We start from the raw sequence: 25312 nt of genomic DNA, 5'->3' as shown, positions 1-25312 counted from the left end.
ATAGCAGGTTTTGATATCTGTTTCCATTCTGGGAGACACTAACTTGCCACTGCAAGTTTCTGCAGCATAAAGAAACAAAGATTTATTCAGCATAAAATGAGGTTAAGGACTTAATCTGTGCTATAGGAAACAGAGTTTATTCATGTTTCTGCTTGAAACAGAGAACCTAGAGATTTGAACATGAATCCCCAAAATCAAAGAATATCTCTCAGGGTTTCTGACCTTGGTGGGTTGGTTCTCTCCTTCTGGTTTTGTCTGACTGCTGATCTACTGTCAGGTCACAAACATTTGTCAAGCTTCATTTCAAAGTTGTCAAAGGGGATTACCATAGCAAAACTTCAAGCAAAAAAAAAATATGCTTTTTCTGGATTGTTTACCTAGTCAGGCCAAACTTTAAATAAGACAGAAGAAGAATATAGTAAGAACAATCAGAAGAGCTGCTACTTCTGTAATGTACACAGTGTCATTCCAATTTGATCTATTCCAAATTTCCATAAGGAAAGCAGAATTATAGGTTATTTCTGTCCTCAAGTTTGGATAAGGGGAGCTGAAGGCCAGGGGAACTCTGCAAGCTTTATGCAAGATACTGTTTTAGAGAGCATGGACTGCTCTTAATATTTCTTTCCACATTTTGAGTATTTATAGAGAACTATACTCTAATCAAAGTGAAAAAGGCTGTGCCAATGGCAATGTAACCTGCACCTACTGGCAGAAAGGCCCTAAAATTTGTCATACTTCAGTAGAACAAATATCTATTATTTAACAACCAGGCTAAAAATAGCAAAGTAGTCAAGCAATCATCTCCCCATTCTAAGAATAGACAAACAAAAAGCAAAGGTGAATTACTCTAGGTCAGTTGGTTTGTTGGAAATATCACCAAGACAGAAAATAACTAATACTAAGAACACCTTTTTAATTCTAGAAAGCAGCTAATAAATACATTTGATATGCTTTATCTGAGCAGAAGCAGGAACATATTTCACGGGCTAAACACTCCAAATAAGCCCTAAAAACACAGAGCAGCTTTGTTCTGACAGTGGCCAAGCACAGCTGCCAAGGCTTCCTGGAGCTTCTGCCTGTCTCCTGATGGGCCCAAGAGACAAGTGGCACCTCTGGTGCCACAGGACCGACGGACACTGCCTCAGCACACCCACAGCAGCTCCGGTTCCCATCAATCAGCACTGACCTCTTTTCAGAGCACTAAGGAAAGAAATGGCCTTCTTGCTGAGTGATTATATGGAGCAAACAGTTTTAAAAATCGGGTTCAAAAGTTCACTTCGTATGTGGCTACAAATATAACAAGTGAAATCATAAGAGAATCTACTGCTAGACATGTTTACTACAGTTAAAAAGCTGTTATAATGAATTTTTAATGACTGTTTACGCCACAATTCTTGCTAATTATCTTTTTTGGATTGCACAGCACACAATGATTTTCTTATGATCTCCCAGAAAGTGACAGTGCGTGGGGATGTGAGGGGTGCAGTGTAACAAGCTGAAGGCAGGTAACTGGCCTCTTGTTTGAGCAGCTGCAGTCTCGGTGCTTTGCACAGCCCTCTGCTGTGAGTGACCCCACCCCAGGCTATTCCATCCCCTCTGCTCCTTGCTAGAGCTCTCCCTGCTGAGCTGTGGGAACCTGGCAGCCCAGAACATTTGTGTGCTGCTCTGCACATGGGGCTGTGACTGGTGCTACCAAAGGGGGGATTCAGAGCTCCACAGCCAAGTCCAACATGCATTTAGATTCTCTCTTGCAGCTCACAGCTTTCCAAAGCACTTAAAACCACTGAAACAATTTTGCCAGAACTCAGCTAAATTTTGATTTTCTCAAGCTATTCTGATCTTGGATTTTTCTTTTTAAAACCTGAACAGCATTAGATCTACCTTTGCTAACCTAGAGTGGCTTTTCCACTGTTGACACAACTCCTCTGAACTCATCAGCAGGACAGACAAGGAGGCATCTGGAACAGAAAATTAGACCATCAGGACACTGCTGCTCCATTCCAGGGCAAACCATGGAGACTGCTTTGTGTCCAAGACTTCTCTGCCAATCCAATGCATGAGACCTACCCAATACCCTCAATACAAACTGATAATCCCTATTTCAGTACGCAAGGTCCATAAATTTGCAGAATTTAATGCAAAAATAGTTCTAGAACAATTCAATTTTCTTAAAACAGACTGCCAAAAGTAGATGACTGGTAAGCCTCCTACTTATTTACTCCCTCTCCAATGCTACTTAGAAACAGCTACCCCCAAATTTTTTCCTACAGAAATACCTGGTGTTAAAAGAGTTTTACAAATGCAGTTTTGCAATCTGTCCTTTTACCTCTGAAGACTCACATACAAAATTAAGATCTTAAGGCACCTGTTTGGTGTTCACAAATGTCTATAAGGAACAAAGGGGACAAAAATTACATTCTGCATCCCTATTCCCATTGGGTACATCCAAGAACTTTTAAACAGAGGTTAAATGGGGTCCAAAGTTTGTTTGGAACACAGTAAAGCTTTAAATCTTATACAACAATAAATTGAAACATTTTATGGCAAGAATATTCAGTACCACCTAAATTAGCCTTTGATAATGTGACCTGGATGAGTACTCTCTGTTAGCTCAGCCATACTATTTGATAGGATCCAGATGGCTGCCTATGACACTTTTTTGTCTTATCCCCTAGTACTTCTGGATGAAGTGCTGAAGGTAGCAAGTCAGGATAAGCAATCCCTTCCAGTCCTAAGATTTATGAACTCAAGACTGATTTAAAAAAGCTTGAAACCTGCTCACTACTAAAAACAAATAAAACCTCTTTCTGAACTAGTGCTTCCCAAAAATAATCTCTTATCACTGCCTAGATCCTGTTATTTTAATGCACAGATGAAGATTTTGCAATTCAAGGGCCCTTCCCGCTCCAAGAAACGATCTCTCATCCCTAAGCAGCACAGCAGAGCTAACAGGACCTGCAGTGTTGCACATTTCTGGGAAGGTACCTGAGATGGTAACTAATTTTGATCACATTTAGTGGTAGTACCTTCAAATACTGCTAAGGAAAGGCTTCATAATAGCTGTCAGTCTCCAGAGCCATCTATTTTGGTCCTGCAGCTCATTAAATATTGAAAAGCATGCTGGAGTTGTACTTACCAAAATGCAGTCCACTTTAGATTGTACAGTTTTGCTAGATGTGAGGGAAGACAGAGAAAAGAGAAATACTGAATTAGTCTAAAATCAATGACAAAAACATTACACATTAGAATTTCTATCACTGCACTACAGGCTTTATATCTTACTTGAAATATCTTGTTAGTCTATGGAATTTTTCTGTAGAAAGTCATCCAAATTTAACTGCTTGCTAGAATTCTTGCTGCTTGTTCTTCTACATAAGAACTCCATTTTTTTAAATGAAATGCCATTGCAACTGTTACCCCAAGCTGCAGTGGATGTCACTACTTTTATTGTAGCTCTTACACAATCCAAATGCATTTGACTCGTTTATCTGTAAACACAATTACCATCCCCTTCTCCCCATGCTTCAGTAAATCCCACCACTTCAAGGCATGCATTTCTAGCTTTCCAAAGAGCTGCTACAAGGCACACAGCTGTTATTCCACTGGCAGCTCTGGAGTTTTCCAAGTTAGTCTCTCTACCTCCCAGCTGGCTTATTAAGACTGCAGTGGGTGGGGATTGAATAGAAATATGCCAGGAATGACCTCAGTGCATGTGCCAAGGCGGGCAAACAGTATGGAACTTATTATACTGCCTCTAAACACACCCATTGGCAGCTCTTGTGTTTCTAAGGGTGCTGCACTCCACATGCTTCCTCTGACAGCATTAGTTAAAGGTATTTTATCACTGCTCTGGAGAGGAGCAGGTTTCCCACACAGAAAACCCTAGCCTGAGCATGTACTGAACAAGCATCAATTACTTTTTGAGTTCAGAGAGCAATTATTTTCCTAGTAAAATAAAACATAATTCAATCTCCTTAAACAACACAGCATCTCATGGAAGCTATTTTACTTTTGTACAGATGCTAAAAAAGCTAGACTAAGTAAGGCAGCTGATGGACCTCCTAAAACTCTAAGTAAGAAACAAGCAAAAGAAATGGCTCTGGTGTCTGGTGGCGATAGGAACCAGCATCTGCTGTTCCATCAGATGCCCAGAGGGAGGAGCTTGGTTGCCCTGCTTGTTACACCACTTCCACTTTGAAACAAGACAGTCTAAAAATCTGTTTAGTAGAGGCTGCTGACACTGATGCCTCTTCCTATACAGGAATCACTCAGGTCACAGTGACAGAATACAGTAAAAGCTTTCAGCAGGTAAGAACATTTGTCAAATTCACTGAAACAGATCCATCAGCAGACATCCACTTCATCTGACTTTGTGTAGGAGAAGCCACCAGGTGGGCAGACAGGCACACCAAGGAGATGGAGCAGAGCTGCTGGGGATTCTAAAGAACAGGGACTGCTGAGGACGGTAATATGGAAGCTTTGCCTTGCCTCGGGAAAGATGCTCACATACACTGCAGCAACTGAAGAAGGGAACCTAAATGTCATCTCACTCATCAAAAATCACCATCTTACCAGAAAGTCAAAGGACACCAAGCATGGACACCTGCTGCATGTTGCCAGTGCATCTGACCCAAAGCTGAGCAAATTGATGGGGACACAACTGCTCCAGCAGCACTTCTCCACCCTGGGCTCCACCACTGCTCCAACCCTGAGCAAGGTCTCGCAGTCCCTGTGCTGCTACAGACCAACCAGCCTCTCCTACAGAGCAGCAGGCAACAGGAATCAGGCACCTGTACCCATTCCTGTACCCAAACCTCCTGTATGGCTCCACATGGCAGCTTATGCAGAAAGGGTGCAGAGAGGGCAAGGGATGCAGGGTACAGACACAGGAAACAGCCCAAACACAGCCTCTACAGACAACACCATGCACTGGGCTTTTCAGGAGAGCACACTGCAGCCAGCACAGCTTCCCTCCTGCCAACCTGAGCATCAGCATGCCCATCTGCATTAACATCTTCTTCTTGCAAAGAGAAAGAGGCAAGTTGCCAGGAGGCAGCTGGGCAGGAGATACCTAGAGCTGTCCTTTTATCTCCAAGTATCAGTCTGAGTCAGGAAATGTAAACTCTCAAATTTAGTTCAGGCTCTTCCAGTTGTGACCTCTGCTCCTACAGCACCGACCAACAGCACTGAGAAGCTGCAGCAGAGGAGCAATAACAGGGCCAGGAAATAGAGTTCACTGTGTTTCCTTTTTGTAAACTGGTGGCACAAAAAGGACACTCAAGTTCATGTCCTCCAGTCTGCAAGCAGATGTTGTGACATTTTAAAAGGCAAAGGTCCCACTGCTTCAGCAGGGGTAAGTGTGATCCCTATTTGATAAAAAATTTTTCCATTTCCTGCTCAACACTCTTGAGTGTACTGGGAGGACATTTTTAAAATTTGTTAGTGGTAAACTGAGGTTTTTTTCTTCCTAACCAGATCACAGGTAAATGCTGCTTCATTTTATAAAGCTTGAGCCTAACAACAAAAATGCTTATTTCCCTTCTAGCAGAGGCAATCCCAGTCCAGCAGTGGCAACCCTGAGGAATGAGCCCTTTGGCTGGGACAGTACTGGGAGTGACCTTCCCATGGACCTGAGCACTGCACAGACACACTCCATTTGGTGACACTGCAGGATGCATCCCCAGCACATCAGGAGATAGAAGGACAAGTGACAAAGGTGGCAAAGGGACAGACATCCCAGCTACACCTGCCACCTTCATTTATTTTGCCCCACTTCTTCTCTAGCAGGATATACATGTTTTGAAAGCTGAAGTTTCATTTACAAGTAAGTCAGTCTGCTTCTGTCCCTGTCAAATGCATCCCTTACCTAATTACTACTGCAAATACAGTGCCTGCAACCAAAAACCTAAACAACCAGGCTGAATCTGGCCCTACATAGAGCCATTTCTAACATCTGGAGGCCATTACCCACATATTTTTGCTACCCATGAGCAGCTGCAGGAGAGCAGCAGGAATGATGTTCTTTCTAATGAAAATAACCATTTGAATCTGTTTGGAACCTAAGCCCATTGGAAACTCAGAAAGTGCACCTAAAGCCCAGAGCCAGCACTGCCCCTCCTGGAGGCTCACTGTGATTCACCCCACCCAGCAGCACAGCTGGTGTTACTCTCTCTTTCACAGCTCTTCATGATGGCAGTCTCCCTCAAGTTAAACTAATTCACTTACTTGATCCAAAAGTTAATTCAGGCTACTTCATGCAGTTTTATCCAGGACAAGATTTGTGATTCTGGGGGTAGCTGTCTCTTGTGAGCAACAACAAATGTGGCTGCTTTTACAGCTGCCTTGGATTTGCCAGCTTGTGCCCAATGACCCAACACAAGAACCATGGAACATGAAATTTTATATCAAAACCTTGTGTGTGCTCCTCTCCAATCAAAAATACAGACACTATCCCAACCACCAAGGAGGCATTTATTCAGTGGGTGCCATCCTACTGATTGTTTCAAAGTTAAGGCACACAAGTGACTCAAGAGGGACCCTGTTGTACTGTCTACAGCAATGCTCCTCAAAAGTGTCAGCTCTGCTCTGAACACCACCAGTGCAGATCAACCTGGCCATTTCTGGTCACCTACCCACCAGCCACTCAAAAGATGCACCCAGCTTCTACTAATTAATAAAACAGCAGAGAAAAGGAGGTTTCTTAGGCTGTGCTTGGAGAAGCAGCACAGGGCAGCTCCCTGCAAAAGCTGCTGTGGATTCTCTCATGGAGAACCCCAGACCCTACAACTTCCCAGAACCATGTGTTGGCTGTTTTGGGTCTGCAGCAAAAAGCCTTACAGGAAGGGCCAAGACCTCTGAAGGATTCTTGAAGGTAAGTTTCAAAGACTGTAGTGATTGAAGCTTCTAAAGGCTGAAGATAAACTCCTGAAATTATCTTTGGGAGAATGAGATTGGGAGAAATCAGATGAAAGTATTTCCTCAAACTGCTCTTCTGTCTTCTGCCAAAGTATGCATTTCTGTTTTCCCTGACCTATTTATGTATTTTTGCTCAGAACAGCCCTGACTTGGCATGGGCAGAACGAGGAGTGTGTTCTCTTCCCAGGTGAGCAGCTGAGTTAACTTTGCTCTGAGGGAGAGAGAGGGGAAAAAAGCACAAGAATAAGGCAAGGAGATGCAATTCTTTTTTTCTAAGCGGCATAAAACCAGATGCTGCTAACCTTCCTCTAATTAAGCAACACTTTACTTTCAGGAAGAGGCAGCTGAATTGTACTGAGCAATATGGGACTACTGTATTAGCAGAAGTGGCAGAATTCAGTTGCTCTGAGCACGAGTACCTCCTTAATGTTGCAAATAAGAGAAGCCATATACCCACAAGGGATAAGAGAATCCTTATGTCTGTGAGACCAGAAAAAGGGAGGTGGCTGGGAGAAATAAAAGAAAGCCCTTGAATTTATCAGCCACTGCCTGGTTAACCCTGAGCCTTCCCAAAGCCTGCACAGCACTGAACTAACCCTCAGCAGCTTTGCAGCCGAGAGCATCCAGCCCCCATGGAAGGCAGCAGCAGGACCAACACTGTGGGAGCACAGAGAACACGCCCTGTAGCACAGCTCCTCTCCTGGGACACATGTCCAGAGCCTGGCACTGCCACAGGGGCTCCTGGGCTGGGTGCCTGGCAGAGGGGGAACAGCAGCAGCTCCAAGACATCGCTGTTCTGTCCGTCAGGGGAAACCTCCCAGCCCCAAAATCACACAGGACATGGCTCTCACCATTCAGGCACTAGCAGAGGACTCATCCCTCAAATGCAGGAGGATGTCAACCACAGAACCAGTTCAACCAAACTCAGCAGACAAGTGGAGCTACAATTTGTTGTGCAGAATTTTATAATGGTTTGAGTAGGTGGTGACACGTGGGAAGCCCAGAGTGATTTTTTCATCAAAAGTTTGGTGCATTCTGTGTAATTGCCACAGATACTCTGTATCCCATTCAGCCCAAGACTGCAAATATTTGCATGAACTGAAACCTCCCAAAAACAGCCTCTGTATAGCTGCGTTCCCTGTGCTTGGCACTTACTGGACAGCCTAGAGAAAACATTAATTTCTGCCAAACCATAATGCAATTGATGAAAAGAAACCACTTTCCACCACTGCTCATAACTGAACCTTACATCAGGAAGGCAGGGCTGTACTCCTGACCAGACAGCAAGGGCTCCCCTCTGCAGGGTCCCAGTTTCCAGTACTAGAGTATTAAGTTACATTATTACCCAACATGCAGGACTTACAGCAAAAAGTTGCAACTAAAATGGAAAACCCCACTATGCAGTTACTTACCAGGGGCACAGTTACCTAGTTATTCACCTCAGACTGCAAACCACCCTCTCAGCCATCCGAGAGAGAAAATGTTTACAAAGTTATAAAGTAAACGTCCTTTGGAAAAACAGAAAAACCAAAAACGCACCAGGGACTGTTCAGGCCACAGGACAGTTCTGAGTGGCTCACAGGCAGTGCACAGAACCCTGACAGTGCGTGGTGACACTGCTGCCCTGGCATTTTACTCATACCTGAAAACAAACCTTCCACAAGAGAAGAATACCCAAGACAACACTTAGAGCTGTCTGCCGAAGCAGTGTCTTGGCCACACCTCCTTTCAGAAATTACTGTGATCTGAAAAGCCTCCATTTCCCACTGCATCAGCTGTTCCCCCATACCATCCCTGCAGGATGTTTGTCAAACTGCTTAGCAAAGGGCACAGGGGTTCTCTGCAAGGAACGGGAGCACATGAGCAGCACTGCCAGGCTTGTGTCTCCCAGGCACAGGAGGCATTTGGGTGTTGACAGCACCCACAACTCCTCCTCCTGTGCTGGGTCCTGCTGCCCCTTTCCCTCTTGCAAAAACACACTTCAGCTCCCAAGGAAAACAAGACAGAGTCCACTACAAAGTACCAACAGCGACAGTTTTGGCAAAGTCATCTTTCGGAAACCTTGCTAAAATAGGGAGGGTCATTATTAAACTGACCACATACCCTTTTGGAAAGATTCAGTCAGAATTCCACTACTCTGATGACATCAGGTGACATTTAAAAAAAAAAAATTCTCTATTTACTCTGTGTGCTGTGAGGAACCACTCAATAAAAGGATTACCAAGCCCATTACATTAAGTGGTACTATCAGAAAGGTACTATTATCACATCCTTACCACGACAAGCACTGTGTCCCAGCAGTGCCTGCAGCAATCAGCCCTTAATTCTTAATCTTACTGAATTAATGCTTCTCTTTCTTAGACTAACAGCTCTAAATATATCTTTATATAACCTTCCACTCAGAAGCACAAAGAAATGTTAAACTGGAGCCAAGGATCATCTAAGGAGAAAATTATGAAACAGCCGCCTATGTGTGCTGCTACTCAATTAACATCTTAACATATGCCATGTTACATTGTCTGGCTTGGCTCACTGTGATAAAGAAGTAAAATGGCTGTAAAAGCATTTCAATTAAATATTTAGAAAGCAGAGCTGCACGAGGTTAAAACTTGTTTGAATTAGCAAAATGACGACTATCCATACTGCTCAGCTAATGCCGTACGAGCTGCAGCACAGGGCACCGGGAAAGGGAAGCACCCCCAGCATGGCCCGGCACCCCAGGGCCAGGAACCCCTCCCGGCCTCACCTCGAACCCCGGGGCGTGCAGCAGCCAAAATCAGGTGGCTTCTGATGCCACCTAGGGGCTCTGTCCCTGCCTGCACTGCTCCCTCCCCCGGGAGATCCCAGCTCTGCCCCAGACACCAGGCACTTGCTCGAGCCTCCCACAAACACAGGCAAACAGCGGCAAAACACTTAATACAAAACAAATTAGGTCTTTCAGGATTCAAATGCAGATATATTTTTATTCCATATTAAAGCCACAAGGACCACAACTGCATCCTAAAAACACATGAAGTATCGCTATTTCCCTGAAGCATAAAAATAGAGGAAATGCAGAAAAGTGTCCAACTCTCAGGCCTCCAAAAGTAAACAAAGCCAGAATTCACCAGCTGGTAAATATTGTCTCTTTCGGTCTGAAAGCAGATTCCTCCTCAATCCCAGGCAAAGCACCCTTCTCAGCAAAATCAGGAGGCAAACGCTCAGCAAGCCAATAAAACAGTGCAACAAGAAGGGTGAGCTGCAACTACTTCACCCTCCCTGTAACCTAACCCACCTCCACCAGAGAGAATAAGCTAAACCAGTTTTCCATCAGGCATAAGGAGCAATGCTATATCACAGTGCTGAAAAACATAATGGTTCAGCACAAAAGTTAATGCAGGCACTAAAGTGTGTCAAACAGGTGACTTCAACACTTGTTACTAAAATAAATGCAGTTAAAATAGTTCATAGAGAATAAAAATTTAATCCCTTCACCATTTCTGACACTATGATCATTTTATGAGTATAAATAAAGCCAACTATACAAACAGCTGAACAAAGAAGGAAGATGAGGCTGCTAATGAAATGCCCAAGTCTCAAATGTAGCCCATTGTAACGAACTGCCAAGAAATAATTAGCCAGCAGACATCAGAATACCTATGTCTGAAACACAGGTCTATAAACATCTCTTTCAGCTCTCTGAAGAAATCTGGTTGTATTCAATGCTAAAGGCTTGTTCCACTATTCTTAAAATAACTGGGAAGAACTTGCAACAACCACACACTGCCAGGTGCTCTATTCCAACAAGACAGTCTTTTAAGTTCCTGGGGTTGGAGTTTTTTTTACATTTATTTAAATTCAGTATATTGCCATAAGTTAGTGTAATGAACTCTGAGAAGAGACAAAGAAAACGCTTTTACACAGTTCTCACCCTGGTTCTTTCAGCACTGCTCTGAATTAAAATCAGTGCATATTGTTACATTCAGGCAGGAGATTCTGTTCCAAGGATGCAGTGCCCTCTGTACAGGATGTAGGAAGATAATATGACTTCAGAGGAGATGCTTCCTGTATTTATTACTAACAATCTACAATCTCAAAAAAGCAGAATAAAAAAAGATTATTTCAGTAGAAATTTCACCTCATGAATGTCCCACTGAAAGTATAAAGATGGAAACAGTCACCGGACCTGCAGGTTGTGGCTACAGAGCAAATCATCCATTGCAACTCACATATTCCACAATGAAAACTGCTGGGTTTTGAAACTAATTATGAAAAAACAAATCAACCTTTGGTTGCTTCACAATCCAACCTATAGATAGCTAAGAGATCTGCTGTGCTGTTTTCAGCTGAGGTCATCAGAAGCCCCATCACAACACTATTACTTAAGGCACTGGAAAGCCAACTATGAGACACTGGGATTTTCCTCCAGCCTTTGTCCCACATGGCTCCAAGAGAGGATGCCTAGTGAAACTAAGGGGGTGACACTCCTCAGCAGAACTTAAAAACCAAACAGGAAATTCAGTGCATCTATAAAATATGTGCACAAAATTGTTTCTCTTCCATGCCTGCAGAGCCAACTAGCTGAGGAGGAGGAGGAGGAAGGCAGCACCCTGCTGTGCATCACAGCCTGCCTGCCACAGGTCACAGACCTGGTCCTCTGCTGCCTTTCCCTTGGGAAATGGTGGCTACAGACAGCTGATGGCAAAGTAAAATAATATCCGTGTGAGAAAATAGGAAGAGTTCTACACTGCTTCCAAGTAACACACACCCAGAATGTACAAATCTGCACAGTGCTGTGTTTACTGCACATAGCTCAGAGCTGAGCTGAACCCAGCAGAACAGCTCCAGTGTCAGCAGCTCTGCAGCAAGGCTTTCCCACCACACGTGTTTCCCAGTGCTGGCACAGGTGCCTCAATGGCAGATTTAAGCCTGCTCATAAAAACTGGGTTTCTTCTTCTTTATTTCACATTATTTCCTTCAACGTTTTCAAGACCCACAGCTATCCTAGTTACATTCTCTTAACAGAAGAGATTTGCTGCTACTGGTTGTACCTCTTTATTTCCCTACTCATTTGATACCCAGGGGCTGTCATCTGGTTTGCAGTGCCACAACCCAGTCCCATCCAAGCTCTTCTAGGGCTTTATCCTGAGGGAGCAGATGAGACGCCCTGCCCACACGAAAGCCACCCCCAGTGCACACAGCAGCCATCCCCTCCCCAAACCCTGCAGGGCCAACAGCTGCAGGTGTCCCACTGCCAGCCTGGAAATGCCTTCCCAAGGTGCTGCCATCTCGCTGCCCCCTGGGCCTGGCACACACTGGGAAGCAGAGGAGCAATCCAAGGGCTGCCCAAGGCCTTGCACAGACACTGCACTGAGGAGGCCCAGCTTATCCTGCAGGGCTCTCTGGCACACTCTTTGTCCCTCCTCCATGCCACAGACATCCTCCTCTCCCCTCCACATTGAACAGCTCCCCCCAAAGGTATCAGCCTGTCTTTTTGCAAACAAATTCAGCTTTTATCCAGCCCTCTCCTCCCAAGGCTACTGGCAACATCCTATTACCCTGCTTCTGCCCTGATTTCTGCACACATGCATTCCTCCTTCTCCTTGCTCCCTTTCCTCTCATGGCTGCCCACCACACAGCTCCTCTGCACCCTTTTTTCCACTTGAGGAACCTGTACCCAATTGCTGACTCCCATGGAATGCAATTCTTGCAACCTCTTAGGTTTCCCTGTGCTGAGTAATGCCCTGAGTATCTACATGCACTCTCCAAGCATCTGCCTACTAAAAGGGTCACTCACTTCTCTCTTGCTAGACGGGCATGGCTTCACTGCCATAGGAAAGGCAACTTCTCTCCAACCTGTGCCATGTTGCTCACTGGCACATCCCAGAACCCTCTCCTGTCCTTGACTTTACCATCAGGTGAAAATTTAGAGCTGAACACATGCAGGATGAACATGGCACTGCTGCCTGATGGTGACCATACAGCCTCCCACCTCAGAGGACTCCCCCTTGTTCAGCTTCCCCAGGTTCTTTCAGGCATCCATCCTTCAACCTTGCACCTGCACTGAGGCACTTCTCACTCACCTCTGCTCATCAGCTTCCACCCACTCTAGACACAGAAGCTCTCTGCAAATAAAGAGCTGCAAGTAGCCAGAAGACTCTTGCCTATCTCAAAGGTCAGTTCACTGAATGCTAAAGCAGAATAACTCATCAGCTTTCCATACTCTGCTTCTGGGGGTAGAAAAAATAATCTATGTGCCATTTTTTAAAATGGTTTTAAACCCTAAACCAGGATCTTTAGTAGGAAGAGTTACAAACACATGCTACTCCAATTCTTGAAGATTTTATGAAAAGGAGTTTAAACACAACTGCACTCACTCCTAGGTGGAAATTAACTCTGTCCAACAGGTGCCTTACATGGCCCTGCAGGGCAGGACTGGCTGCTCCCACCTGGATCATGTCTGTAGCTCTGGGGCTGCCCCCATCAGGGAGCCCAGCTCCAGAGCAGAGCACAGAGCTCCAGGGCAGCTCTCAGAACCTGCAGTGTGGGGCAGGCCAACACCAAGCGCTCCACCCCACACACTGCCTCCTTCCCTGCCATCTGACCAGCACTGAATACCCCACAACTTTAGGGTTCAGTTCTCTGCCCTCAGAACAGGGAACAATGTGTGCAGCCAGTTTGTTGCCTCACCATCCTACTTCTACAGGCAATGAGGGGGACAGGACCCAAAAACCTAACTTAGCCATCTTCTTCTTCTCAAGTAAAACACCTGCTTTGCAGACACAGCATCATCCATAAGCATTTTGATACTTATTTCAGAAGTTTTCATATTGTCATGGTTTTCTTTTGCAAATGCAGCAGAGGGCACGTGACCTGTGCTAGTAGAAAGTACTGAAGCCACAGCCACATAGGCCACTGAGTTTAGCACCTTATTCAGACAATTTACAGAACACTTGCATGGATTCATTATTCATAGCATAATATTCTAAACATCCCAGGAAGCTGCACAGTTACACCACAAATTACTTTGTAAAGAGTCAAAACCAGAAAAGGCTGTGCTTGATTAAAACTAGATCAGACTTCAGAAAAGCTGCACTAAATTTCTAACTTTCCAAAAAATCATGACAGCACAGAATTATATTTCAGACAGTTCTACACAAGTACTCACCAGGGTAACAGTGTTGTCATTCACCTGCAGGCATTTAACATTTAACAATCACACATTTGCAGCATTTAACTATCCATTGAATTATGCTTCTGCAAAAGTCTCATGCTAATGGTACCCACAATAACTTGTCTGAGGGGTCCTTCCAGAAGCAGACATTGTTTGAGAGCACTGCAGAATTGATCAGTCTGGATTTTCATTCCTGTGATTCACACCATGCGTAAACATTGCAGCGGGAGAGCAGATGTTCACATTACGAGAATGAAAATGTCCTTTCCTGATTAGTAACACAGTTTTATTTCAATTTTCACAGTGAACTGTATGCTGCTTTGCCACTCCTTTGCTCAGGAGCTGAACTAATCAAGCCAAAACTGTAACTCACCTTCCTGATTTTGACAAATTCCAGGAGAATACAACACACTCAAGCTATATCCAGATCTTACACTGGGCCTCAAAGCCTACACTTACCACAGAGCTGCTGCTACTTAAGGTACTCAGCAATAACTAAAACCTTTACTAAAGTGACAAGAATCACTGTGAAGTGACAAATAACAATTATTAGTCCTGCACTGCAAACACTCACCCACTGCAATTATTTTCACCCTGAAGAGCTGGAGCTGCTCACCAGCAGCATCCTGGGGCATACATGGGTGACTGAGTGTTCACAGAGGGGCTTCCACACACAGAACCATGGCACACAGGAGCTGAACTGGGTTTTTCATTTAAGTTACAAGTGTCACCAACTTGACTGTACAAACCACAGTGATACATGAACCCGCATTCCTCCCCCCTCCAAGAGAAGGAAGCTGCTAGCAAGATGCAGTCCATGCAGATTTGTTCCATGAAAGCCAAGTGGGGACTGCCTAAACTCGCTGGTACTAAACAAAACAAAGTATTTGGTTTCATGTTTATTCTTAGCCTCACAGCTCAATACTATTATGTTTTTTTTGCAGCTATTAACCAAAAACTGACTACTCAGAATATATTCAAGCACAGATCTACAGGGTAATCAGACACTTGGCTTCTACTCAGAAGTAACCAATAAGGGAGAGGTGTCTGGATAACTTCATGGATCACAGACTTAATTATACAGGTTACCAAATATTAAGGGTCAGCATTTTAGCTTTTTTTTGCATGATAAAATGATGCTGAAGATTAATTTTTAACTGAAGATTCACTATAAACTGCATTTAGACAAACCTTTGTCCAGTGTAATGAAACACACACAAACCACTGGTATTTCCAAACATTTTATTTGATTCAGCAAGCTATCTCGCAACAACTAACAAATTATGCTCAAAATATCCTTATCCAGGGATATCTCATGCATTTTAAAACTGTATCTACCTTTCCTATTTCACTCACTTGTTGAAAGGAATAGGTAAATAATTTTCCCTCAGCTGCCATTTAATTTCTCAACTTTTTAGGAGTCAGTGACTTGAACTATACCACTGGAATCAAGCATAATGAAGGTAATGCTGTAGAGCAGGCTCCTGGAGACAAAAGCAGGCTTAGCTCTTCAGCAAAATGTGGTTCCAGGTGAAGCTTCCAATTACTGCCAGTGAGTAACTTGACTGTCTTTTAAATATCAACTAATTAATTTAGTTTATATGGCCACTAATAGCAACTGTAAGCCCTCATCATTTATCATGCCAAAAGGCTTAATACAGAAAGAAAATCAAATCATAAAGAAAATTGACCACATTTTTATACATCCTTAATGAAAGGAATTTTGTCACACTTTGTCAGAGCTTGGATAAAAAGTTATGTGGCACAGCCTGACTCCCACAAAAATAGTTCAAAAATTTTTTTAGCCTTTTCTTCAGACAGTCCCATCAGAGCAGAAGGAGCTGCAGCTTTCACCAAGGGCTGGCTGGCCTCACAGGTGCCTCACCCACAGCTCCCAGGTTCCACAGAAGCAGCACGAGGAGCACAGAGCAATCAGGACCTTGCAGAAAGCACCTGAACCCAGCTGGGAGCGATGATGCCAAGCACGACGAGCACAGGGTGATCCCCTGGGCAGGGCCCCTGTGTGCTGTTCCCAGGAAACTGCTGCCCACACACCCTCAGCACACACAAGCTGCTGCTGCCAGGGATGTCCAGCCCTGCAGCAGACACCTTGAGTTTCAATTTCAGACTGCTTCCAGACACCACATTCACACAGCATCCAGAATCCCCCTGCAGAATTCTCCTCCTGATTTAACAAACACCCAAGCCTCACAGTGCTTTCCTCCACTGAACTAGCAATAAAACTAACATGGTTCTGTAAGAAGGAGCTGTCACATTTTTTCAGAGCAGATTAAAAAACAAGACTAAAATTCCATCCACAAAAAAAATTAAATAAATGTTAAAGCTTTTCAATTTAGAGGCCTTCAAAGAGTTACCACTTGTGGCACTAAGTAACTGCCTTTCCAGTCTGTATTTGAATGTAACAGTGGTTCTGAAGAGGAAGGGAGAAGGCTCCCAGGACTATTTCCACTGAAGTCACAAAGACTACTCCAGGTATTTTCAAGGGATTTCTGAACAAGGGCAAGAAGGAGCCAAGGCAAACACAGGAGAACAAACTGCCCATCCTATTGTCCAGCACATTTTTCTTACAGACTAATTTTTGTTTGTCTAAAGGGTGCTTGTGTTGATACTTACAAGGCAACCTTGTTCATACTGAGGAAAAGTTCCAACAGTTTGTACTGCTGACCACTTTAAAAACAGTACAATCCACTGCTTTATATGCAAAGCCACAAACTGTAATTTCTACTGTCCAGTGCAATCTTTTTCACCCACAGGTGTCCCAACAACCTTATGATGGCACTTAGGAATTTCTGACTGAGAAATACAGCTGGCCTGCATGCCTGTGAGGCCATCCATCAGAAAGGACAGCCATCCATCATGGACCTTGACATTTAACCACAAACTTCTTCTCGAGAGAGATACAAATATGCCTCATTTAATAAACAAGTTCTCCCCAGGAACAAGATTTTCTTCCCAAACTTGAAGTACCTGCCAATGGGTAAGAGATAGCACTCCCAGGCAGCTCCAGGGAAAAGGAGAGTGGGACTCATGGCAGTGGAGGAACACAGGTACAGCCCTGGACACACGGACACACGTCCTGGCCTGGAGCAGCAGGTGCTGCCCTCACAGCTGCTCACACAGCCATGAGGACAATGCCACTCACCGGGTGCAGGTGCCACCAGCCAGAGCCACCCCCATCCCCATCCCTGCAGCAACACCCGGCCTCCCCACCCTCTGACAGGTACAGTGCCACCACAGCAACCACAAACTATTTAAAAGAAGCCACAAGGAAAATATTTGGGAAGTTTTGAGTATTTTTTTTTCACTGTCTTAATGACTAAATGTTCAACAACACAAAACACTGGGCAGCTTACTGAAAGCCTGTTGATGGCACAGCAGCTGATAACAAGCATCCTACTTGGTGAGAGATAATCCTTTTTCCATTAAAGCAAGAAAGCATTAAAATTGAGATAGTGGCTAACAAAACAAAACAAACCCTCAAAATTCCCAAAGATCTAATGAAACACCACAAAACATCCCACCACTTCCAGAATTTTTAGATTTAGGGGATTCTTCTCACTGGCTTGAAAGCACCAATTTGTGCTGGCCTTTTGTTCAGGCTCTTTCTGGGTGACAGTGCTTTTTCACCTATTCAATTTACCTCTTGAATCACCTGCTGACAGCTTTGTAACACACAGTCCAGCATTCTACCTGGACTGCTCCAGAGGGAGAGGAAGCTACCTCCCTGTCCTCGTGGCCACAGTTTAAAAATAAAGAGCTCCTTATTTATATATAAGGTTTTGTAATATTAGATATTAGAAAGGCGTAAACCAAAAATCCAAATTTGGATCCTGATCTGAATTTTGCAGCTCTGGCCCTTCTCCAAATACTTCTGTTTGGCAAGCAGCTGAGTAGAGTAACAAGAGAAGGCAACATACATAACTTATGGGATCTGTATAAAAACATTAAGCTCAACCCCTGCTCTCAAAACTACACAAACACACAGAAAAGACTAACAAAACCACTCCAAGCTCCAATTAATTAAAAGACTTATCAGTGCTTCAGTATAAGTCTGATCACCCCAACCTGAGCAGTACTTGCCATCTCACTCAATTAAATGACTTTTTCTGATTAATTTATACACTATCCAGAAACTTTTAGGGGGAGGTTCCAAGTATTCTTTCCAGGTAGAGATTTGGATTCCTACTTGCCAGTGGCATACAGACACATGTAAATAACACAGAACTCTCCTAAATGGCAAACAACCCAGCTACAGAGGCCTGGGAGGACAACCCTGCAATTCTGTGCTTATTAAGGACTCATTAGAACTGCTGCACTGAACCACAATGTCACACCATCTGACTTGCTTCAGTGAAGAAACTCCTGCAGTGGAAAGTAAAATGTTTATGAAACAAGGAATTGCGTATGTTTGATGCTGTGAAGTCAACAATTGCATGCACTCCAATGAATTCCAAATGAACAACAGTAAAACTTATCCAAATCTTTTATTACTTGAATAGTGCTTTCCTCCCATATAGTGTTTTAGATTCTATTGTTTCAAGAAGCAAAGACAAACAAAACCCACAAACAAGAGCAAAAAATCCACTCTTCCTAAAAGCAGGTTTATAAAGACCTTTTTTCTGCAAAGCTATTCCCTCCAACTCAGAGCCAGGATATTCAATAAAACCTCAGCTCTGCTCTCCAAAGGTTACATAAAGGTCACCATTCATTTTACTCAGGTTTATTTTCTAACCTTGTAAAAACGCCTGCAGACCGAATTGGCCTCCACACCTGCTGACCTAGAATCTCCCCACAGTGGTGGCCGTGCCCCGTTTTGGGAAGCTGCTCCTCCTCCCACGCCGCTGGCAGCGCTGACTGCCCGCTCCTGGCACTGGGGCTTCCCCTCAGCACAGGGATGCACTGCAGCAGGGACAGCCAGAGCTCCTGAACCCTGCCCTGGGGAGCTTCCCCACATTCCCCACACACAGGAATGTGTAGTGACAGATAAAGGGTGCACCTGGCCCTTGTGCAGAGGAGTGGAAGCTCTCTGAACAACCCATGCAGGCCATCTCCAGGAGAAGCCAAGGGACACACGGTGTAGGATTTATTTTGCCTAATTCATGAGTTCTGCACCACACCCTGGACTGAAATTTGTTTGCAGTCAGAGAATTCGGCACATGAAGGGATGGGATGGATTGTTTTATGGAAACATCTTTCCTAGGAGTTAGCCCTCACCTCAGAAATGCCCTTTTTTCCTCCACAATAACTACATGGGAACTTATACAGAACCAGGTGGAGTGAAATGAAACAAATTCCACTTTCTGTTCCTACCCATTTGGGGAAGCAGAGTGTGAAGGAGAATGACAAGCTGCTAAATGCTTTGCCCAAGGAGGGGTGACCTTCCCTGAAATCACCAGGAATTACTCTAAAATATGGTCCAATATAGTTCATTTTTTTCCTATGTATTTGACTGCTTATACACCATATCAGGAAACACATTCAGGACAGGCAAACCTTACCAACACCTGGAATCACTGGAACCAAGAAGCCACGGAAAACTGAGTCAGTCACAAGAAATCTTTGCAGTTTTACACTCCCATCATCTCTCAGCTAAGGGGCTCAAGGTACTTTTTCAAAGCAGGTAAACAACACACTTCTGATGTTGCATAGATTAAATTAAATAAGTGCAGCCTGTACACCTGTCAATGGCAATTATTTGATTTTCCTCACAGAAGTCAGTAATCTGTAACTGAAGAATGATAACCTGTGTTTCCCACCTCCAACAAAGAATTAATTAGGATGAAGGAGGGAATGATGGCCACTGCATTTTGGGCTGGGGGCACAGAATAACCACAAGTACTCTGTAATCAGAGGACATTTGGAGTTCTCCCAGTTTTGACAGGCTACTTAACAAAATACTGAAAGTTATAGTAGGGTTTTTTTCTCTTACTTCCTGTCTCCCTCTCTCAAGCTACAAGAAAGAGAGAAAATGCAGATGGATTGGTTTACACATTAATCCAACCTGACTCAAGAAATACTTGTTTTAAAAAAATACATACAAACATTTCAACTTCAAAAGAAAACTACCAAAAAGGTATATCCATCTGCATTTGCTAAAAGCCTGAAACACATACCCCCCAAGTTTCCCTCTTCATTGCCAGGCTTTTTATTAAAAATATCAAATCAATCATTATTAATTTTTATTAAAAATATCAAGTCAATCAATTTTTCTGTTGACCTAACTATACAAATAAGTAGCAATTCCTATTATGAAAAACCTCAACGGCATTTCCCAAGTTGCAAAACATTTGCTCTGCCAACAGCTAAGTGACAAGCCACGCTTGCTGACAATGCCTAATGAGGAGTGATGGATGCAACTGCAGGAGGGAGCAGGAATGTTTTAAGTCATAAAAAAGAAAGGAGCCTTCCAAATATTAGAACCCATTGGTATTAATCTGGTTTTCTAACACAATAACAAGAGTCCAAAAGTAACAAGGGCACAAATCATCTCCTACTTCTTCTTCAGCATGAGACAACTGGGCATTAGGACACAATTTCAGCACTGCCCAGACTCACTCATGTGGTTTTCCAATACAACTTGTAGCTAGAAGAGCTATTGGAGGACAAAAATTATGGGTCTGAAACCCACAGCCACGTCCAGGCTGAAATGGCTGCAAATGCAGTGCCTTGTGTCTGCCACTCCACACTGCCTGGTCCTCAGCTTGGTTTACACAAGAGACACTGGCGCAGAGAAGGAGAGAAATTAATCTCTCAAGCAGAATTGCTATATTCAAATCCTAACAGATGCCTTTAGGACAAAAAGAGCTGAGATGCAGGAAGGTGAAAGAAGCCGGGGCCAACCCATGCACAGATGCAAGCACCAGATTACTATTTACAAGGGTAAACAAGTGCTCATTGCAGAACCATCACCAGTTATTTGCAACAGTGAACAAGAAAACAAACCTGTCTGCTCCTTCAGTGTTCACAGCTACCGGATTTTGGATTGTTACAGTGAGCAAAGGGATTAAATTGCCTAAAACTGTTCGTCTTTTTCTTTTATGCCAGCAATGATAGACCCTCAGCTGACACCATCCTCCCTTGGCCATCTCTGCATCTCAATCCTCATGCCACGCTGCTTTTACATCCCTACTTCACTGGCTGTCTTCAGTAAGATATTCCTTGGCAAGTCAACGTGATACTGAGTAGACTCTGTCTTCACCACCATATGTTTGGGTACAGAAACATCATATACAAACAATACACATTTGGTAATACAGTACCCTCACCCAAAGAAATAAGTGAAATCCCATTAGTCTATATGCTCAGACAGCTGACTAGGGAGGTTTTCCCGCCTCGGGCTCCAACGTCTGGACAAAAAGCTATTAATAAATATGAAAGCTTTAACCAATCTAAAGAGAAATAAAAACAGGCAGATTAAGGCCCAGTGTCCAGCGAAGACCAGGGCAATTTACAAACCCGCCCATGCTGACACTAATCAGCCAGGCTGGGCTCCCAAAGACGAGTTCTCTCTGTCTAGACTTCTAATCCGTCAATGGGAAAAGACATCCAGTGTTATTTCTGCCCGCTTCACCCACACCGTAAGAACACATCCAACCGCCTCAGCACCTCACACACAGCAGGGAACAAAACCAGACACCACTCTGCTGCATGTGGGGCAGCCAGGACACAAATACACATAGACAGTGATGAGCTTCAATCACTGTAACCAAACAGCACTTAAATACCTGTCTACGATGTTGTAATGCAAATGAATACTTCCTGATTTGTTTTTAAGCACAGCTAAGTCACTCTTATCTTCCTCTCCTCAGCTCAAACTAGTGGTCACCTTATATGCCAAAAACACCCCAAGAAAAAAAGCCCAAACACCAACAGACTGGACACCTAAAAAAGCATATTTTTAAGTCTTCAGTATCTATACTGACCATGCCTGCAAATGTAACCAGCAGGGCTTAAACTATTGTTTCAATTTAAGGGACTCCACATGCACACAATTATTTAATATGTTTTTGTCAAACTACATTTTAATTTAATAAACAGAATAAAATAAGTGCGAGTTGAGATAATTAATAGCTCATTGTCCCACTCGTGGCCTGCATCAGTCTCTATATTTATATTTGTCTGTGAAGTGGAGGGACAAGCACAGACTTGTTTGTGATCCTCAAGTCCAGTATTTACGTAGCCGCTATATTTTGCTATACTATTTTCACTGACAATACAATCTGAAGACTGAAACCTTTTAAAAACCCAACCAACCAAACAAAACCTGTAACAAACACAACCAACTAAAAGCCTCCATCCACTATGTACAAACACGTGTTGGAAAAAAGGAGGTGGGGGGAACACAACAGAGAAGAGCACTGAGCTGGATGTGCTAAACCTGCTGGGAAGCAAAGGGGGAACTGAATGCACCAACCTGCCAGCACATGCAACTGCACGGCAAAGGAGAGGGGAGGAAGAGGAGGGAAGGAGAAAAGAGTAGAAGCTCTGCTGTGCACATTACACCTCATTCTGTTAACAGCAGTGCACTGCCATTTCCACCCCGGCCTTCCACAACCTCTGCTGCTGTTTATCCATCACCAGCACCCACTGAACAGAGAGCAAGCCCCAGTTTGCTGCCAGTTCAGAAGGAGACTTTCCACTGTTTATTGGGGTGCACAACACCCCTGGCAGTGCTCCTCATCCCTGCTGCACCCAAACAACCACCACAGGTCCAGGAAGATGCAAATCCACATTAAACTCCAACCTTAAAGGAAGACTGCTTGATCACAACAGAGAAATGTAAGATTTAAAAACATCAAAAGAAAAGGTTTTCTTATGAAAAATAACCTTATCTTCAAATACTGCATTTCAAGAGCACAATCTGCAGGGAACGGATGCTGCCTGAGAGCAGCAGGGAAGCTGAACCCCGTGCAGAAGCAGGTAGCCGGGAGGAACACTGTGAAGGTGAGGAGCACCTGGGAAGTACCAGGGGACAGGGCGGCAAGGTGCTGGGAAACCTCTGCCGGCCACAGGCACTTGGCACCAGGCAAGCCCCTGACCCCGGGCAAAACGCTTCATTCCTTTGTACCAAACATGGGCTGGGCTATTCACCAAGTTCACCTTAATCAAACAAGAAGCTTTCATTTCAGAAGCTAACATACGTGCTGTTTTTCCTTGAAAATGAAAAGCCACAATAAAAGCAGAGGTTTTACTTAGTAGCCATTTTGTCTTCAACTTGGACATGATACCTCTTAATCTGAATGCAATGTAAACATGCTCTCCGAGGCTCATTTCCAAACAGCACGTTCATGCAAAGGGAAGCAAACATGAAAAGACCATCACTAAATACCATAATAAATTAGGAGGGTGTGAAGATTTTATGATCCAAAAAGACAGAAAATTCTGCAGATCATATTCCTTCTCTAGATCACATTGCAGAAGACCAAAACAAAAGGTAGCATGTGTGGATGAAGGAGAATGAACTATTATGTACTGTTTAAATAAATAAAAACAAAATAACCACCATCCTAATAATAAAAGCTATTTCACTATGCCATACAATAAAAAAATCTGAAGGCAAAATTATATTTAGATGCTCTTTATTTTCTAGAGACATCCATTCAAACCACACAATCTAACTGTAATATGACGTAATATGCAAGCTTGATCAGTATGTGTTTATTGGGATGAGTTTATGTATAAAATACACATGGCGTGTGCGTGTATATAAAGGAAAACATTACATGAGTAACCTGTATTTACAACTCCCAACTTTCAGTACTCTTTACCAGTGTCCTCAGCCAAAAGCAGCTTTTAAAAACGTACATAAAATACAAATGCTGCAGGTGACAGCCTCTTGCAGATACTAAAAAAAAAACAAACCAAAAAATAAGAACAACAAAGTGTTCTATTTGCACCAACCTAAACTAGGTTCACCTCGTTCCCCCAAGAGACATAAAATCCTCAAATAAAATGCTGGTTTACTTAGAAATTGAATTTTTAGGGGAAAAAAATCAACAAAAAATAACCTGAATTCCTATGCAGAAACTTGAAAATCATCGTAAGCTCCAGCCACAACTACATCTGAACTGCCTGAGTGGGACCTCAGAAGAGCAGAGGCTTACGGGAGGCTGGACAATCGCACCCTTCGTGCCCAGCTCCGCATCCCCCGCTGCACCAGCGCCGTGCTGGGCGCTCATGTGCGCGCTACGAGCACGGCCGGGGCGCCGCGGGCCGCGCAAGATGCGCGGGGCTGCAGCAGCGCCTGCGGCAGGTGACCCGAGCCCGCCGCCCACCGCAGCCGGGCAGCGCCGCCGCCCGCCCGCACACGGGGCTGGTCCTGCCCGTGCGGCACCGGCACCGGCCGCGGGAACGGCCCGCCCGCGACCCCCGCCCGCCAACACGCGTGTGCTCCGCGCTGCCCGCACAAAGGGGCCGCGCCCCCCCCGCGCAGCCCCCCGGCCCGGGGCCCGGCCCTTACCAGATGGAGCTGCGGATCTTGTGCTGCAGCGCGCTGGCCTCGCCGCCCTGCAGCCCCGGCACCAGGGCCGGCAGGGCCCCGCCGGGCGCGGGGGTGCCGGCGAGCCGCCGCGGCGGCTGCCCCCCCTCCGGCTGCTGCTCCTCGGCCATGGGACGCGAGCGGCGCTGGCCGCACTAGGCCTCTGCCGCAGCGCTCGAGTGAGTCGCCTTCCCCCGCTGCCCGGGGGACATCACGGGCGGAACCCGTCCCGCCGCTACGCCGCAGGATGGCGAGCCCGGCCCGCGGCTCGGCGCATGGCGCCCGGCCCCCGCCGCCCCCGCGCAGGGTCGCTCCGCGCTCCCCCGCCCCGCAGCAGCACCTGGCCCGGCCCGGCCCGCCCCGCGCCGCTCCTCGCCCCGCGGCCGCCGTGCCCGCCCGGCCGCCGAGTGCGCAGGCTCGGCGTGCCCGACACACGGGCCGCCCCGCGCCGCCGCCGCCGGGGAGGGGGCCGGGGCCGGGGCCGCGGCCGCGACTGGGGCCGGGGGCGGCGAGCGCAGCCCGAGCCGGGGGGCGGCCCCTCCGTCAGCCGCGGGACCCCCGGCGCGGTGGGGCGGGGGCGGGGTGCGCCCGGAGCGGCCCGGCGGCGCCAGTAACACGTGTGTGAGTGCGTGCGTGTGTGTCCCCGTGTGTCACGGCGCACACACCGTGCGGCACACGCTGCTGCCCCGCTGGCCGGGCGCGCCGCAGACACGTGAAGGCGCTGCGGCGGCAGCAGCATTACATCA

The 25312-nt window shown here is 45.3% G+C and overlaps 1 protein-coding gene across 1 annotated transcript in view; it reads right to left on the bottom strand.

Annotated features, from left to right (window-relative positions):
* RFX7 (regulatory factor X7) overlaps positions 1–24777 on the bottom strand; it is a 49097-nt gene extending 24320 nt beyond the window's left edge. Inside the window, exons 1-2 of the mRNA XM_058811231.1 lie at positions 24549–24777; positions 3137–3170 (exon numbers count right to left, since the gene is read on the bottom strand). Coding sequence (XP_058667214.1) covers positions 3137–3170; positions 24549–24697 — 183 coding nt within the window. The 5' untranslated portion in view covers positions 24698–24777. The remainder of the gene's footprint in view (positions 1–3136; positions 3171–24548) is intronic.
* Positions 24778–25312: the final 535 nt, after the last annotated feature.

Source organism: Ammospiza caudacuta, chromosome 10 (assembly GCF_027887145.1).
Source record: "Ammospiza caudacuta isolate bAmmCau1 chromosome 10, bAmmCau1.pri, whole genome shotgun sequence".
NCBI lineage: Eukaryota > Metazoa > Chordata > Aves > Passeriformes > Passerellidae > Ammospiza > Ammospiza caudacuta.
The sequence above is the reverse complement of the archived record's forward strand: the minus strand, read 5'-3'. Positions and strand labels throughout refer to the sequence as shown.